At 40.4% G+C, this 16,835-nt stretch overlaps 3 protein-coding genes across 6 annotated transcripts in view; 1 reads left to right on the top strand and 2 right to left on the bottom strand.

Annotated features, from left to right (window-relative positions):
* Window positions 1–475: 475 nt before the first annotated feature.
* On the top strand, window positions 476–7,105 carry LOC146583899 (high choriolytic enzyme 1-like). 2 transcript variants are annotated; one of them, XM_085278934.1, is made up of 7 exons: window positions 476–610; window positions 1,432–1,587; window positions 3,068–3,188; window positions 3,959–4,137; window positions 5,051–5,132; window positions 5,439–5,563; window positions 6,951–7,105. In XM_085278934.1, coding segments are annotated over exons 1-7 (780 nt in total). In that variant the 5' UTR covers window positions 476–495; the 3' UTR covers window positions 6,953–7,105. The 2 variants fall into 2 exon arrangements, with proteins under 2 accessions (XP_085135060.1, XP_085135052.1); XM_085278926.1 differs by lacking the exon at window positions 6,951–7,105 and having other exon boundaries at window positions 5,439–6,004.
* A 297-nt stretch (window positions 7,106–7,402) lies between these two features.
* fadd (Fas (tnfrsf6)-associated via death domain) lies at window positions 7,403–10,285 on the bottom strand. Its single transcript, XM_085278985.1, has 2 exons — window positions 9,755–10,285; window positions 7,403–7,744 (listed from the first exon to the last, which is right to left on the bottom strand). The coding sequence occupies exons 1-2, from the start codon at window positions 10,050–10,052 to the stop codon at window positions 7,482–7,484; spliced, it is 561 nt and encodes a 186-aa protein (XP_085135111.1). The 5' UTR covers window positions 10,053–10,285; the 3' UTR covers window positions 7,403–7,481.
* A 793-nt stretch (window positions 10,286–11,078) lies between these two features.
* Window positions 11,079–16,835, bottom strand: part of ano1a (anoctamin 1, calcium activated chloride channel a) — a 72,572-nt gene continuing 66,815 nt past the window's right edge. For all 3 annotated transcript variants that reach the window (XM_085278875.1, XM_085278866.1, XM_085278857.1), the window contains 4 exons: window positions 16,110–16,162; window positions 14,451–14,635; window positions 14,165–14,270; window positions 11,079–12,739 (listed from right to left, as the gene is read on the bottom strand). In XM_085278875.1, the coding sequence (XP_085135001.1) occupies window positions 12,503–12,739; window positions 14,165–14,270; window positions 14,451–14,635; window positions 16,110–16,162 (581 nt within the window). In that variant the 3' untranslated portion in view covers window positions 11,079–12,502. The remainder of the gene's footprint in view (window positions 12,740–14,164; window positions 14,271–14,450; window positions 14,636–16,109; window positions 16,163–16,835) is intronic.

Below are 16,835 nucleotides of genomic sequence, written 5' to 3' on the forward strand. Positions count from 1 at the left end.
GCTATCCTCTTCCTGGGCTCAGGTAGAAACTTCCAGAGACAACCATGCGTGTTAAATTAAATTGTGTGTAGGCCAAATTCCCCCTGATGCAAAAAAGTATTACATTTGAAATAAAAAATGCTATTAAAGAAACAATTGGTACAAAGAGTTGTATCAGTTTTATAATGAGAGTTTTGTTAGTCGTGTTTATTTCATTATGAAATGCATATTTCAGTTGTTTTAATTTTCCGTTGTCCCTTTGCTTTTCAGTTACAGTTACAAACTAATGTCTCTTTTGTCTGTTCTTTGTAATGTTGCTGTGGCTGAGTACAGGAAGGTAAGAAACAAATAATTGCTTTTTATGATATAATTCAAAAGTCACCAGTAAGGGAAGATTTATTACAGGTTTTAAAATTCTACTTTTTGTGCTATTGGATATCAATTAAAAGAAAGTTAAGCAACAGTCAGTCCATTTGAAGTAAAAGCTATCCAGCTGTAACTGAGCTGGTGTTCAAAATGATCATGTCTACTGTGAATATATTATCTTATGCAGAGATTCCTAGCACTGACGAGGACATACCCAGAGAGCTCTCTGTAGGTCAGCTGCTGGAGAGAGCCAATAGAAACTACAGTAAGTTGGTTACCTGTTTTAGAACTTACTTGCACATATTTGTTGCAGCAGCATTGGTGGTACAGAAGTGGGGATGTTAGCAACGTGGATTTAACGTAGTTTGATAGTCTTTTCCTGTTTAACTGGTAATTCACTCCACACTGAATTATCGGTCAAGCAAATATTAAACTGTGTACTATATATAGCTATAACTTATGTTGTCATCACAATAGGCACAGGAAGACATACTCCTGAACAAGAAATTTAAGGCGCATCCAGCTACAGCTCATTTTCATACAAACAAAAACTGAACCAATAACAACGGAGAACTAGATCCAAATCTAACTCAGCTATGCCACCGAGTGCATAATCTTTCCTCATACAAAGCAAATTACAGCCACTAAACTTTCCATGCAAAATGTGTAGCTATTCTGGGAAACAACACTGACCAAAATTTGTACTTTTTATGTTACATGACTTTTAAAGGAAAAAGCTTTTTTTAGCAGCTTCAGGTCTACACATGATCCAGATCACAAGTGCTAATAATAGACAAGCAAAATGGCTCTGGACTGGCTATTTTAATTACACCCTAGACTGGGGCCACGTACAATGTTGTGATTTTTCCAGTAAAAATGCATTTTATCGGTTTTTCTAAACATTTGCATTTGAATCTGGTCTTTGTCATTTGTCATGAGAGGTGGCCTAGTTCTGCTAATATGAACTTTCATCAGTTGTTATGACTGATGTATGAATTGCATGACTGATGACGGCAGTGCCACCTATAATAAACCACTGCTATTCTGCATGTTGAAGACAAGGAGCTGACTCTGTTTTTCTTACAGCACCTGACATTGATGAGCCGACATTAATCGGAGGTGACGTTGCTATCAAGTCTGAAGCTGACAGAAATGCTGACCCCTGCACCTCCAGAGGCTGTATGTGGGGAAAGTGGACTGATGGGAAAGTCTATGTCCCATACTACATTGCCAATCACTACTGTAAGTATTGTTTTCTTAATCATGGAACAGGCCAATGCCAAGTTATGTACAGTGTTTATGTCTGGTGGACAACAATTCATCTTTACACTGACTTGTTATTATAACATCTCTATTTGTATTAAATCTAATGACTTTCATACTCTGCCCTTTGATACCAACTAATCTTCATTTTAAGAATTAATACATGAATATACCACAAGCACTTTCCTGAATCAATAACCTGACATATGCACCAGTTAAAAGGTTGGACACACCTTCTCATTTAACGTTTTTTCTTCATTTTTACTACATTCTACATTGTACATACATACTGAAGACATCAAATATATGAAGCAAGACATACGAAATTATGTAGCAAAGAAAAAGTTGATAAATAACTAAATATTTATTATATCTTAGATTGCTGAAAGTAGCCACCCTTTGCTTTGTTGACAGCGCTGCAAACCCTTGGCCATATCTCGATGAGCTTTATGATGTAGTCACCTGAAACGGTTTTCCCTTCACAGGTGAGCCTGTCAGGGTTCATTTGTGGAATTTCTTGCCTTCTTAATGGGGTTGGGACCATCAGATGTGTTGTGCTAAACTGCTAGAATTCATATTATGGTAAGAACCAATCAGCTAAGGAAAGAGAAACCACAGTCCATCATTACTTTAAGAACTAAGGTCAGTCAGTCTGGAAAATTGCTAAAAGATTGAATGTGTCCCCAAGTGCAGTAGCAAAAACCATCAAATGGTACGATGAAACTGGCTCACACGAGGACCACCCCAGGAAAGGAAGACCAAGAGTCATCAGCCTCAGAAATCACAAGTTAACAGCACCTCTAGTTAGAGTTAATCAGCTGTTCAAAGGAGACTGCACGAATCAGGCCATTATGGTCAAATAGCTGCTAAGAAAGCACGACTAAGGAAAAGCAACAAGCAGAAGAGATTTGTTTGGGTCAACAGATGGTCTCTACATGCATGGTTCCCACCGTGAAGCATGGATGAGGTGGTGTGATGGTGTGGGGGTACTTTGCTGGTGACACTGTTGGGAACCAGCATGGCTACCACAGCACCCTGCAGCAACATGCCATCCCATCTGGTTTGCATTTAGTTAGACCATCATTTATTTTTCAACAGGACAATGACCCCAAACACACTTCCAGGCTGTGTGAGGGCTATTTGACCAAGAAGGAGAGTGATGGAGTGCTGCGTCAGATGGCCGGGCTTCCACAGTCACCTGAGCTAAACCCAATGGAGATGTTTGGGGATGAGGACCACAAAGTGAAGGCAAAAGGGTCAACAAGTGCTCAGCATCTCTGGGAACTCTTTCAAGACTGTTGGAAAATCATTTTATGTGACTACCTCTCTCATCGAGAGAATGCCAAGAGTGTGCAAAGCAGTAATCAAAACAAAGGGTGGCTATTTCTTCAAAACAGCCACCCTTTGTTTTTAGTTATTTCACATTTTTTGTTTACTACATAATTCCATGTTTTACCAGCTTCCCGTGAGATTGCCATCATCACTCGTGGACTAGAGTCCTTCTCTTCAGTTTCCTGCATTCGTTTCAGACCCTACCAGGATGGCGATCATGAGTGGCTGAGCATCGAGTCCAGAAATGGGTAAAGCTCCGAGTCTGACCATTTTTTTTATTCTTACCACCTTCGGTGAGCCACATGCAGTTAGTAGGATTAAAAATTTACCTGGAGATTGTAAGTTTTCTGTTTTAATTTAAAAGTATCACAACTCCTCCTTTCATTAGTTTATAATGAAAGAAAACCCACTCTTTAATCACTGTATTACAAAGGAAGTGATTACAAATGGGGCAGCACGGTGGCACAGTGGTTAGCACTGCTGCCGCACAGCAAGAAGGTCCTGAGTTCAATTCCACCATCAGGCCGGGGTCTTTCTGTGTGGAGTTTGCATGTTCTCCCCGTGTTTGCGTGGGTTCTCTCCGGGTACTCCGGCTTCCTCCCACCGTCCAAAGACATGCAGCTTGTGGGGATAGGTTAATTGGATAATCCAAATTGTCACTAGGTGTGAATGGTTGTCTGTCCCTGTGTGTTGGCCCTGCGACAGACTGGCGACCTGTCCAGGGTGTACCCCGCCCCTCGCCCTATGACAGCTGGGATAGGCTCCAGCGCCCCCCGCGACCCTGAAAAGGAGAAGCGGAAGTGAATGGATGATTACAAATGTTTTAGGGACCACTAATATTTTAAGTAGCCAATGAGTGACTACTGGCCAGTTTAAACAATAAGGATTCAACATAATTCATCATATGTTCAAATACATTATTGTTGTCCTATGAGGTGTGTAAAGCAGCACTTGCCTTACAGATATACAAAAGGCTTTTGTGATTTCTAAATATTGCTGGACTTTTCTGTTTTAACAGCTGCTACTCCTATGTGGGTCGCCAGGGCGGTGGTCAAACTGTGTCTCTAAGCCGTCAGGGCTGTCTTTACCACAGCACTGTCCAGCATGAATTACTCCATGCCCTAGGCTTCAATCATGAACAGACCCGCTCTGACAGGGACAACTACATCAGGGTGTACTGGGAAAACATCCTCGATGGTCAGTCACCATTTTCTGTGCTAATTTGGATTTTGTGTTAAAGTAGTTCAAAGCACAAAGCAGTTCTAGAGAAAGAAATAGTCTAATTAAGGTTGAGATTAAGGTTTTATTGCACTGAGCTAAAGTTCAGTAAATAAAATTTAAAAAAAAACTAAAGATGACAGCATAATCTGTCAACAAAGATGAATACAACTTTAGAATAAAGCTGTTTATGAATGTGTGTGTAAATGGCCTGTATTTATACAGCGCTTTTCTAGTCCCTAAGGACCCCAAAGCGCTTCACATATCCAGTCATCCACCCATCCACACACACATTCACACACTGGTGATGGAGCTACATTGTAGCCACAGCCACCCTGGGGCGCACTGACAGAGGCGAGGCTGCCGGACACTGGCGCCACCGGGCCCTCTGACCACCACCAGTAGGCAAACACGGGGTTAGTATCTTGCCCAAGGACGGAACCAGCGACCTTCTGATTAGTGGCTGACCTGCTCTGCCACCTGAGCTACAGCCACCCCACCGTGGCTGTAGCCCACCGTAAATGGGCTAATGAGGCTCATAGTAAAAGGCACTTTGAGCATTTAATTAAATCAGACAAGTGCTATATAGTTACTGATCAATTTACCGCTTAGAGCCTCTTAGTTATCTCCAGAGTGGGTGCAGCCCTTTCAACCATGTTTTTATTACTTTAAATCTTTAGTTATTTTTTATTGTTAGTGCAGTTCATTTTTTATTGATTTGATTTACTTTTTAAGACATAATTTTAGTTTTTAGCTTAAAATTAGTTCATGACAACAACCCTAAATGGGATGAGGTTCAACGGCTGCTTTATTAGAATGATAATATAAAAATGTGCATTTGTTAGATATTTGAGTTCCCACACATCATGAACATATCTCCTTATTCTCACAGACATGGTGTACAATTTCTATAAGATTGATACTCTAAACCAGGGAACTCCTTATGACTACAACTCTGTCATGCAATATGAGAGGTAAGAATAAATTCATACTTTTATTTACATATGTTACTTTTATACTTTTTTTACACATAAGTCCAAGTAAACTATGTATCAAGTTAGGAATTTGGGTGTTCCTATTATTTTCACATGAAGAAACCATCAACTGTCCCTGCAGCATACTGCTAGCAGAGCAGAGCCTGTGCACAATCATAACTTGTCTGTGCATACCGTCCTATACAAGTGTGTTGAGTAAAACCAGTGCAAATATGCTGTCAAAGATTAGAACATGATGTACTGAGGAGCTAAATCACCAGAAAAATGAACTTAACTTGTTTTCAGGTACGCCTTCTCCAAGAACAACCAACCCACTATGGTGCCCATTCCTAATAGCAATGTAATGTTGGGCGGGGCCACTCAGATGAGCAAAAATGATATCGATAGGTTGAACAGACTCTACCAGTGCTGTAAGTATACTGCAACAACAAACACACAAAGTGATACTGTACTGCAAAGTCAGCTAACTTTAAAATGAGAAACTGTGTCTGAAAAGACAAAGTCTGGAGGTCTTTAAAGCTCCTTTCTTGCATGGAAATCCCTTCCTCTTACACTTTCAGCTCTAGTTTTTGGGGGTGAACCTGGGTCTTCATTCTGTGTAAGAAATATATCCCAACATTAAAGTGAAATTAAAAAAAGCTTTAGCAGACCAAGTCAAGTAGATATCATGTAAAATGAAAATAAGTCTCATGCATGGATTTTTTGAACTGCCCTGCAGCAGGTTTGCCCCGAATTTCCTCAAAAGAGGAAAATGCAGATTTCTGCAAGTGACCCAAACTAGCATCAGTTCATGTTCATATGCTAGCACCATCTGTAGCTACACAGAGAGCCACACAGAAAGGAGATCAGGGTGAACCATCCAATCAAAGGTTCGTTGTTTTTAAGCATGAAATTGTTTCTATCCCACACAATATGAGACACCATTTAGTTATTATTATTAATTATCCTGGCATTGTTAAACTGCAGTCACAAAGAAATATCCGGTCTGACCAGATATTTGCGTTAGATGGCGTCAACAGTAACACTGAGAGATCATATTCGACCAGGATTTGTCCTTCAATGTGTAAATTAAACAGATATGTAGGACTGCTTTCCATTTGTGCAATATCTCTAAAATAAAATAAAACATCCGCAGAGTGAAGCTGAAAAACTAGTTCCTGCATTTGTTACTTCTAGACTGGACGACTGTAATTCATTATTATCAGGATTTCCTAAAAACTCCCTGAAAAGCTGAAAAGTTGGACGCTTCTGCTTAATTTTGTGCAACATCTCTAACTTTACAAACATTCCTTTGCAGATTCGGTTTAAAATGCTACTTGCATAATCGGGGCCCATCCTATCTTAAAGACTTCATAGTACTGTAATCAGAAAAGAGTGAGAAAAGACTGCGGGCTTACTTTTGGTTCCTAGGATATTTAAAAGTAGAATGGGAGGCAGAGCCTCTCCTCTGTGGAAACGGCTCCCAGGTTGGATTTGGGAGACAGACACCCTCTGGTTTCTTTAGACTAGGCTTAAAACTTTCTTTTTTGCTGAAGCATATAGTTAGGGCGTTGTTTCTTCTTTCTCATTTCACTCTCTATTGAATTATTATTCGTTCCTTTTAAACGCTGGCTCTCATGCCTTTTATTTTGTGTGCTTCTGCTTTTCTCTTTCCCCTCACTCCCAACAGGTAAGTCCCCGAGCCTTCCTCCTGCTAAAGGGAATATTTCCTTCCCACCGTGTCACAGTTATCATCTGTCAGTCCCATTTTGGTTCTTACAGAAAGGTTCCCTTAATGAGATTCATTTTTGTCTGCAGAAACTGCACCCTGGGCAGAGGACCTGCCACCTTGATGACATCAAAGCCTACGAGGGAAAAGAGTTGGATTCGGGGTATATTTTGGGTTAGACGAGCAAAAGCATTGAAATACAAAGCTATCTGTTGACAAAGAATAAAAAGAACAACAACACAAATCTCATTTTACTTTCCAAAATCAGCTTCTTTTCCTAATTATTTCCCTTTTCGTCTAAATTGTGAATCAAGAGCAAAATCTTGGATGAATAGTGTGACATAAAAAATATCTTTCATAATTTTGGAACGCTTGATGAGAAGATCCTGTACCTCAATACAGTTGAACACTTTTATATATGAGCCATATTAACAAATACCACGAGCAATTTAGTCACCTTGAAAGACTGAGAGCAACATTGCTTTCACAAAGCAGGAGACCCAAACAGCAAACTAATAATAACGATAACAGGACAGACAAATTACTTTCATGACTTTTAACCTTTTTGTTTGCCATTTCCTTGAGCAACAATTTTCAATTTAAGAGTGTATTCTAGGTTGCTAGAGTCTTTCCTCTACTTTATCAGCAGTCATATTCAACTGGCAAGCTCTCAAAGCATCTATCAGCATCTTTGTTTGGGCTTCAGCTCCTTGACTCTTCCTCCACTCCTTGAGCAGCTCCACTGCCGTCTCCTCGAGATCTGTTGGATGCCTGTTAGAGATGGACTCCAGCTTGGTTTCACTCAAACCTAATTTGCGGCCTAGTTTTCGCCAACTCTTTCCAAGATTTTCGGCAATTACCTCTGTGGCAATTTTCAGTTTTGCTGCAAAGGAGAAAAGCATATTAACAGGTTAAATATAAAACATTTTTCTGATATGGGTAAAGATTCAACTTTAAGATACTTTCTGGAAACCAGGGCAGCCATCTAAACACCCTACCAGGAAACAATGAAACGTGGCCCCAAACAGGGACAACTAGAAACAAGCCTATCTAAAACTCCCTGCGTAAAGACCTACTTATAATTCCACTTATCTAGTCAATGACTGTTGCAGACGGCATAAGTCTGCAGACAATACAATACATTCTTGATGTATTTATGGTTATACATACAACAGTGCAAATCTGCTTTGTTGTATGTAGAGATAAAACCCTACCTCACAACCCTCTAAGAGAAAGCACGTGACGACAGTGGGAAGGAAAAACTCCCCCCAGCAGGTTTTTAACCCTCTCCAGGCAGACGCTGCAGATTTGCAACCGTTAAGAACTAACAACCTGATCACCCCACAGACATATTTTATGAGTTGCTTTACTCAGAAGTACCACTGCAGGACTTGGTTGTGCATTAGCAACAAAAAACTTAATTGGGCCTGAGAGGGTTAAAACTCTGGCTCTCTCCCATGAGCATCTTTTAAGCGGTGTGTCTGTGCCCTCTTCTCTCTCCACTCACCCCCAACTGTTCATGGCAGATGGCCCCGCCCCTCCCTGAGCCTGGTTCTGCTCCAGATTTTTTCCTTCCCACTGTCGTTACATGCTTTCGCTTAGAGGGTCGTGAGGTAGGGTTTTCTTTCTCTCTACAACCTGAGGTAGTAGTGTCATAAACGTCTTTAGCACAAGTGCATCCTTACCAATTTCATAAAAATTAAGAGGGCATGTGGCAGACAGGTGCTGCTCATCACATGTGATTAATTGATTATCAGCAGATGTGACAAACGCTGTAAAACCAAAACTTTTTTGATCATTTATGTGTGTCCTAGCCCAAAATCACAGACACCATAACCCACTCTACAGGCCTGAAAAATGTTACATTTCAAGTCAGTGTAGTTAGAAAAACACTGAAAAAGTCAAAGTCCAGACCTCGACCTAACTAACTAACACTGTGGTGTGACGTTAGGACAGCTAAGAGTAAATTAATGCCTCCATAACCTTTGTTAAGAAGAGTGGGGAAGACTTCCTCTACAATTATGTGAAACACTGAAAGTCAAACAGAAAACCATTCGTTCACGTTATTGCTGCTGAACACGGTTCCACAAGTCCCTGAATCGTGAGTCTGCAGAGTCTTGTGATAAACATTGTCCTGGTACATCCAGGGCCTTTTTTACTAATAAGAACACAAGATTTTGGCACGTCTTAATTAAAAAATAAAGATTAATTACACCATAAACGTAGTTAAATACGTCAAAAAGCTAAAGTTACTGTACATTACAACAATTACTTGATTTTGAGGTCAGCTGGAAACTATTGTGGCATTTGGGTGATTTTATACTGAACGACACAAAAACAGTGTCTCAGGCTTCTGAAAACATTTTTGGTCGAAAGATTTCAGGATTGAGAACTTTTCATTTTCTCTTTTTTCTCTTTGCAATCGGTGGCAGGAGTAAGTGTGTGACTGCTAAACAAAGCAGCTTTCATCCTGCACTGTGACAGACAATGACCAGACGACTTCACAGATGTGGTCAGCTGTGTTAAGTATGGGTGGAAGCTCAGACAGAATAAATGGCTAACTCTGCCCAGTCACAGGAACCCAGCGCATCCTTTGGCACTCTTTGTATAAACCTCAGATGAAGCTTGTGAGACGACATGTTTTATTGCCTAAAAAGAATATTTGAATGTTTGGCACTAAATGAGGAAGGCTCCAGCCGTGTTTCTCGAGTCTGCGGTTGATACAATCAAACATGCTGGTGTCTAAAGTGAAAGTCACTCGTTTTCTGTGTAAATCAGCGCCCATACTTTGGAGCACGATACTCTGCAGACGTGCATTATTATTACTGTTCTTATCGTTGCTCTTGTCTCCCCACACTGTGACTGTGCTCACACGAACACGTTCATGTCGTACCTTTCTCCTCCTCACTCAGGCCATCGTCAGCTTCAGGCTGAATACTGAAGTTGTCTATCTTGTCCGAGAGATCTTGTCGCTTAATTTCTCTGAGAAGCTTTGAAAGAAAGGCCGTGTTATCTTCTGACAGTTTGCCTCTTTCCCTGAAAAGCTGAAAGAGTTCCCGGCCGCTGCCGATCTTTTCCAGATTTCTTTTCCCGATCTCTTGTAGAACCAGGAACTTCATTTCATTCAGCTGATCAGCAGACATGGCGTTAGAGATCTCCAACAAAACGCTGTTAAACTGTAAGGCGCTCATGTCGACAGGATCGAGCACAAACACAGCACAGCCTCTGGGCGGCTGACTTTCACTTTCATTTCGGTGAGTTACGTCTATCCGGCGTGTCTGTTGTTAAACTTCCGCTTACCGATAACCAATGGAAACACGGCACACGTACAACACCGAGGAGTGTGTTTGCGGGGATGGGGGAGGTTTGCCGTAAGCATGCCCGTCTGCTGAGCGGTGTTACGGTTATGCTAGATCCGAGGGCGCACAGGAGCTGGTCCGCTGATCCCAGCGGCTCAGACCGCCAAAGACTTTTCTTTGAATTAAACAGTTGTGATAGAATCACGTGTTGTTACAGTTATTATTTAATAATGCCATGGTAACGTTGTGCTGTGGCAGACAGTGCTCCCAAGATTGACCCCAAAAAGCATATCTTAGCTACTTCACCCATATGTAAAGTAAGCGCACACAGTGTAGCATGTAAACAGGATTTTAAGTTGGAAAATAAAATAATATACTAGTAGTTAGTCAATATTCATGGGTTTAACTAAAGAAGTTGGAACGAACTGTGTTTTGTAAAAGGCTGCTATAGTAACAAAGTACCTACAGATACAATTCAGTCACAATATTTATATATTTATCATAAAGGTATTAAACATACCTTTATTAGTGATACACATTATTGTGTGTACATTATTGTACTTTATTGAGCCCCGTGGGGAAATTGCTCTCTGCATTTAACCCATTCACTCAGTGAAGCAGTGGGCAGCCATTGGGCGCCCGGGGAGCAGTGTGTAGGGACGGTACCTTGCTCAGGGGTACCTCAGGGTAGCTGTTAAGGGGAATCGAACCCCCGACCTTCCGATCATGGGGCAACCACTCTACCTACTGAGCTATCCCTGCCCTAAAAACCTCACTAAAAACAAATAAAACTATTATCTAACACAAACTGTCTCTGCTGACTCGTGCAGTCACAACTTGAGCAAATAATACAAACTCCAAATCTACCCTGACTCCAACTGTGCAAAAGATGTGAAATTACTCAACACATAAAACAACTTGAGGACATTCACCCTTTATTTTGCAGTAAATATAAATAATAAACAGACAAGTTATCAAAGACAGCCATGAATGTGCACTGACACACATTAGTTTAAATACTAGGATGTTACATTTGTTGTTTCATTAGTGTTGAAAACAGGAGAATATGATCTCATCAGGGCAATCCAAAGAGGGTGTTCATGTACGACATCAGGTTTTACAAAGTTATAAAAGGCTGTGATGGAAAGAAATTAAGCTAACAAAGGCACTACTACCCCGTACATGTGCTCTATTAATGACTATGACTACTAACCAACTAAGCCAGAGATTACTAATGGGAAAATTATTTGGTAAATTAAAATGTGCAGTTTTTGTCACAGCTCAGAAAGAAGTTACACCATTAGTGATAAGAATAGTTATAGTTTCTTGTTTACAAAACTATGAATTCAAATTGGGACAACAATAAAACATTTTTAGAAAGTAGCTAAAGTTAGTAGATCCCTGGTCACCTACGGATTCATGAAACTAATTCATTGAATAAATATAAAAGACAACGTTATTCATGCTTTGTGCTTAAAAAGCTGGAATTGCAGCTTTAAAAATTGTTGCAAGGTAATGTTTTTAAATACAAATATATGAAAAATGGTGAATGATCATTGTCGACAGAAAGATGATCATCTCATGCTGGAAATCTGTTGAGGAGTTGAGTGATTTAAGGCAGACAACTTCGTAACGCTTTGACCGGGTTCAAACCTGTTCCTGTGGTGACTTTATGTGATACACTGGTCCTACTTTTCAGAGACATCAACAACTTAAAAAAATGCAAAGTTCTTGTCTCGTTGACACTCCACATTTTAAAAACACAATAACACGCACACCGCAAACACTTACTACTATATTTCCTTTCCCTTATTAGCACACAAACTCTACACTAGTAATTAAGAAAATGCACCGGACATTTACTTACTCATAGTTGATAGCTAGCTATGCAAAATAATAGCTTGAATTGCAAAGTGTGAGCGGCTGTAGTGGAAAATGTTTTTCTTTGGCAAAATCTTCAAATAAATAAAATGGCACCTGAAATGCTGTAAATTGTTTTAGAGTTTGAATCACTTCTTCTGGGCTCTGTAAAGCCGACAGGTTCCATTTGCTGAGTAGAGAATGGGTTAAAGAGAGAGGCTGAAGGCTGAATGGCTTTTTCTTTCCTTGTTTACATCCAATAAAGAAGAAGTTGGTAAAATAAGTTGAGGATTTATGGTTAGTGGTCTAAGATGGAAAATGTCACATGCAAGTGCAGCAAAACCTTTGCTGATATTACAAAACTGACTGTTAATGTGGACTTTACACAGTTAGCTTGTACCTCAACCAGACCGCTCTAACAGCTCAGTAAGAATTTGTTTTGCTTATTGCCATTTGTGATTCTTTTCCCACCAACCAACAGGTTAGGAGCAGTTTGCCTGTGAAACAGGGCGTGAGCGTGGCTGTGGTGGCCTCTGATTAGCTGACAGAGGAACTGTGCAGTTGTCTTGGTTGTCTCTTGCTGCAAACCTTTTCCCCTGCTCCTCTTTCATAAAGAGCTCCACCATTAGGATCTTCTCCTTGTGGATCTGGAGGCTGATGTCCTTAGGAATGTCTGGGATAAGCCAGTCCACAAAGTCACTCATAAGCATCACCACATTCTGCAAAGGGCAGAGTCAACAGAGAACACAGATCATTATAAAACAATTCTCATTAGTGATTGAACCTTTCTTCTTCTTCTCTTACATTAAGAATAAAATGTGCAATAAATAAACCATTAATCCAAGTCAGCTGCAACAGAAGTAGCAAAGAGTGCTAAATCAACTAATAGTTATATCATTTACCTCCTTTTAGATAGAGGAGGAAGACAGCATATGAGTGGAGCTCTACAGAAATCTCAAATCTACAGAAGCATAAGTTCAACAAGTTCAGAGAAGATCGCTGAAAATGGCAGGAACATAATAATTCATATGGCTCTGTGTAGACTCAACATTAGTTTTAACCTCCTAGGACCTGCGTCCACATATGTGGACATCACATTTTGGGTTATTTAGACCAAAATACTTAATTTTGCTCTACAGGGGCCTGATATCCACTTACGAGGACATTATGCTGCTACAGTTCTATCAAAATTTAAATGAATATCCTCATACGTGGCTCTCATTTTTCTTAGAAACAAAAATCAGGTAAAAAACAAAACAAAAATCAGGTAATCCTTTTTACATTCATCGGGCCCCAATCAGCCCAAATATCAAAGAGAAATTAAAAATGCTGCCGTGGAAGAGTTCGGGTTTTAGGAGGTTAAAGGAATAAATGGACTGGTTCTTATCCAGTCCTTTAAGTCTGACGTCATCAGACGTTTCCGGGTCCAAATATTCGCTTCAGGTCCCAAAGTCAAACGACTACTGCAGCATCACTGAGTTAAAAACTGTAAATTCTTTCATCTTTAATAAAATGATCAGTGTCGCTGCTCCACCAGGTGTAACTATGAAGTTTAACATGCAGGCATCCATGAAAACAGGTTAAAAACGCCGTAATAAATGCAGAGTGGTTCGGACCTGGAAGCAGGTTCATCACCTAATAAGACCTGATATAGTGCTTTTCTACACTACTGAGGACTCAACGTGCTTTATACAACATGTCTCATTCCCCCATTCACACTTACTCATATAGGTTTGCATACACCCTTTTCTATGCTTAATGGCTTTCTATCTAACATTCACACATTTCAGACTGATGGACACGTTGGAGAGGAACTTGTCTGATGCCATGTCTTGGCATGCAGACTGGAGCAGCCAGGGATTGACCTTCTGATTAGCAGATAATATGCTCTAACTCCTGAATTACAGCTACCTCAATAAGTCAACTGTAGAACTCAACTTCCTGTTTTTATACTAATGTTTTATGACTGACGAGTACTCTGCACTTAAGGCTGTGAAACAGCAGGTTAGGAAAATGAGTACCTTCAAATGAGATGTCACAGGCTATGTTCAGACGATTTCTATCAACGACTTATTTCATGAAATAAACGAAATCATAAATGGTTTGTTTGCTTTGTGCGATCTTATCTGTGCATTGTTCCGAACCTGAAAAACAATAACGAAGGCGAGACGAGCTGCTAGAATGGCCCAGAATTCCTTGGAAAGTTCATATTTCGTACTGGACCAGGGAGGATCTCTGTAGTCCTTGTATCTAGCAGTAAAAAACACAAAAGCTTTTTTACATAAAGTTTATTCAAACTGTTGTTGTGCTTTTATAATAGATAAATGAGAAATTTGAATATGTTTGGATATATTGAGTCTTCATTATATGAATATCGTCTGATGACTTCAGCAGCCTCAGTTTCCAGACCCTAGGAAAGCAAAAGCTTACCTGCATACTGATACCTTGTAGCCCAGGTGCATTGGCTGCAGAGGTTCTGTGCCTGGATCGAAGTCAGTGACATTGAAGTATGACAGAGTGTGGTTGACAAAGCCATGCAAGGTGCCGTCAGGACTGTACATGTATTGGTAGACAAGCCGAGGGATGAAGTCAGAGGTGAAAGCGATGACAAAGGCCTGGAAGACAAAAAGTTCAATTCAATTTCTTTATATAGCACCAACTCAAAACAACAGCAACAATCATATGAACCCTCATAAGAAAACATTTTGGTGACAGTGGGACGTAAGAACTTTCTTTTAACAAAAAAAAACAAGCTCAGGCAGGAGGAGCCATGACCGGTCGGGGTGAGGGGAGGAAGACAAGACAAAGACATGCTGTGGAAGAGAGCCAGAGATGAATAATAACTAATAACTGAAAGCAGAAATGTGTATAAACACAGAGTGAGTGAGAAAGGTGACTGTAGAAGAAACACCCAGTGCATCATGGGAATCTCTCAGCAGCCTAGACCCACTGCAGCATAACTAAGGGAGGATTCAGGGTCACCTGGTCCAGCCCTAACTATATGCTTTAGCAAAAAGGAAAGTTTGAAGCCTGATCTTGAAAGTAGAGATAGTATCTGTCTGGCCAAGGTAATGCTGTCCAGACTAAGAATCTGGTTAGACACCATATTTCTAAGATTTTTAGGGCCGAGTACAATAACCTCAGTTGGATCTGAATTTAGAAGCAGAAAATTAGAGGTCATCCAGGTCTTCATATCTTTATGGATATATGAAGTTGTCATCTGCATAGCAGTGTAAATGTATGCTATGTCTTCTGATGATGCTGCCTAAGGGAAGCATGTATAATGTAAACAGAATTGGTCCTAGCACTGAACCCTGTGGAACTCCATAATTAACCTCAGTGTGTGAAGAGGACTCTCCATTTACATGCACAAACTGGAGTCTATTAGATAGATATGATACAAACCACTGCAGCGCAGTACCTGTAATACCTACAGCATGTTCTAATCGCTCTAATAGGATATTATGGTCGACAGTATCGAACGCTGCACTGAGGTCTAGCAGGACAAGCACAGAGATGAGTCCACTGTCAGAGGCCATAAGAAGATCATTTGTAACCTTCACTAAAGCTGTTTCTGTGCTGTGATGAGCTCTGAAACCTGACTGAAACTCTTCAATAAGCCTCTGCAGATGATCTGTTAGCTGTTTGACAACTACTCTTTCAAGGATGTTTGATATAAAGGAAGGTTGGAGATTGGCCTATAATTAGCTAAGACTGCTGGGTCTAGAGATGCTTTTTGAGTAAAGGTTTAACTACAGCCAGCTTGAAGGCCTGTGGTACATAGCCGATCATTAGAGATAGTTGATCATATTTAAGATCGAAGCATTAATTAATGGCAGGACTTCTTTGAGCAGCTTTGTAGGAATGGGGTCTAAAAGACACGTTGATGGTTTGGAGGAAGTAATTATTGAAGTTAACTCAGAAAGATCAATTGGAGAGAAAGAGTCTAACTTAACATCAATGGTACTAAGAGGACCAAGACAATGTACTAGTGTAGTCCTAACTGAGTGAAAATCGTTTTCCAGGACAGCCTTGGCATTGTTTTTATATTGGCATTGTATAACCATACAGATTGCTGATAAGACTTACGTTGACAATGACCGCTACCTTGCTGAGGCCCCTCAAGAGGTTGTACCAGATCCCTGCAGAAAGACAGAAGAGCCGTTATTCATGAGAAAACAGCAGCTCCGACATGCACACGACTAGAGTTTGCACAGGGTGATTTAGTACAACTGCAACTCACTGGTGCTGAGTGTTCTCTGCATATTGGAAATGCCACTGCAGACGGGTTCTGAGATTAAGCTACTTAATCGAGTCACTTAACTTCTCTACGTGAAGAAAACCAGCTTTCAGAGATTTCAGTCTTGCAACATATAACTCTACACAATGTTAGCTTCATAATAGGTTTGCTGTAGTGTAATTCAGCTGTAAGCAGAGTCTTTTTCCTTACAGCAGCCTACTAGAATGGCATATGTAGCAGTCCTTATTTTTATGTGTTCTGCCTAGTGTGAGAGTCATAAATTTAATTTGAAATCAATTGAAATGTATTTTATTCATATAGCCTCAAACCACGAGGACAGTCACCTTCAGGCTTTTCATATTGTAAGCTATAGACCTTACAATAACAGAGAGGAAACCTCAACAATGAGATGATCCCGTTTGAGTGCACAACAATGGGAAGGGAAACTCCCTTTAACAGGAAGAAACCACTGACAGAAACAAGTTCATGGGATGGGGGCCACCTCCAAAGACAGATGGGTGAGGATACATGTATTTAGTTTCAGTTTGTCGGGACACTGTACTGCAAATTCACCT

The sequence above is a fragment of the Mchenga conophoros genome, linkage group LG1, assembly GCF_057382185.1.
Source record: "Mchenga conophoros isolate Kocher_MC1m ecotype Shallow Benthic linkage group LG1, M_conophoros_male_GT1.1, whole genome shotgun sequence".
NCBI classification, from domain to species: domain Eukaryota; kingdom Metazoa; phylum Chordata; class Actinopteri; order Cichliformes; family Cichlidae; genus Mchenga; species Mchenga conophoros.

Coding starts and splice junctions, on each gene's coding strand:
- LOC146583899 (XM_085278926.1), top strand. CDS start 496: ATGATCATGTCTACTGTGAATATATTATCTTATGCAGAGATTCCTAGC. Junction 1,588..3,067: donor CTACATTGCCAATCACTACT/GTAAGTATTGTT, acceptor ATGTTTTACCAG/CTTCCCGTGAGATTGCCATC. Junction 3,189..3,958: donor AGCATCGAGTCCAGAAATGG/GTAAAGCTCCGA, acceptor CTGTTTTAACAG/CTGCTACTCCTATGTGGGTC.
- fadd (XM_085278985.1), bottom strand. CDS start 10,052: ATGAGCGCCTTACAGTTTAACAGCGTTTTGTTGGAGATCTCTAACGCC. Junction 7,745..9,754: donor CCTGAGTGAGGAGGAGAAAG/GTACGACATGAA, acceptor TCTCCTTTGCAG/CAAAACTGAAAATTGCCACA.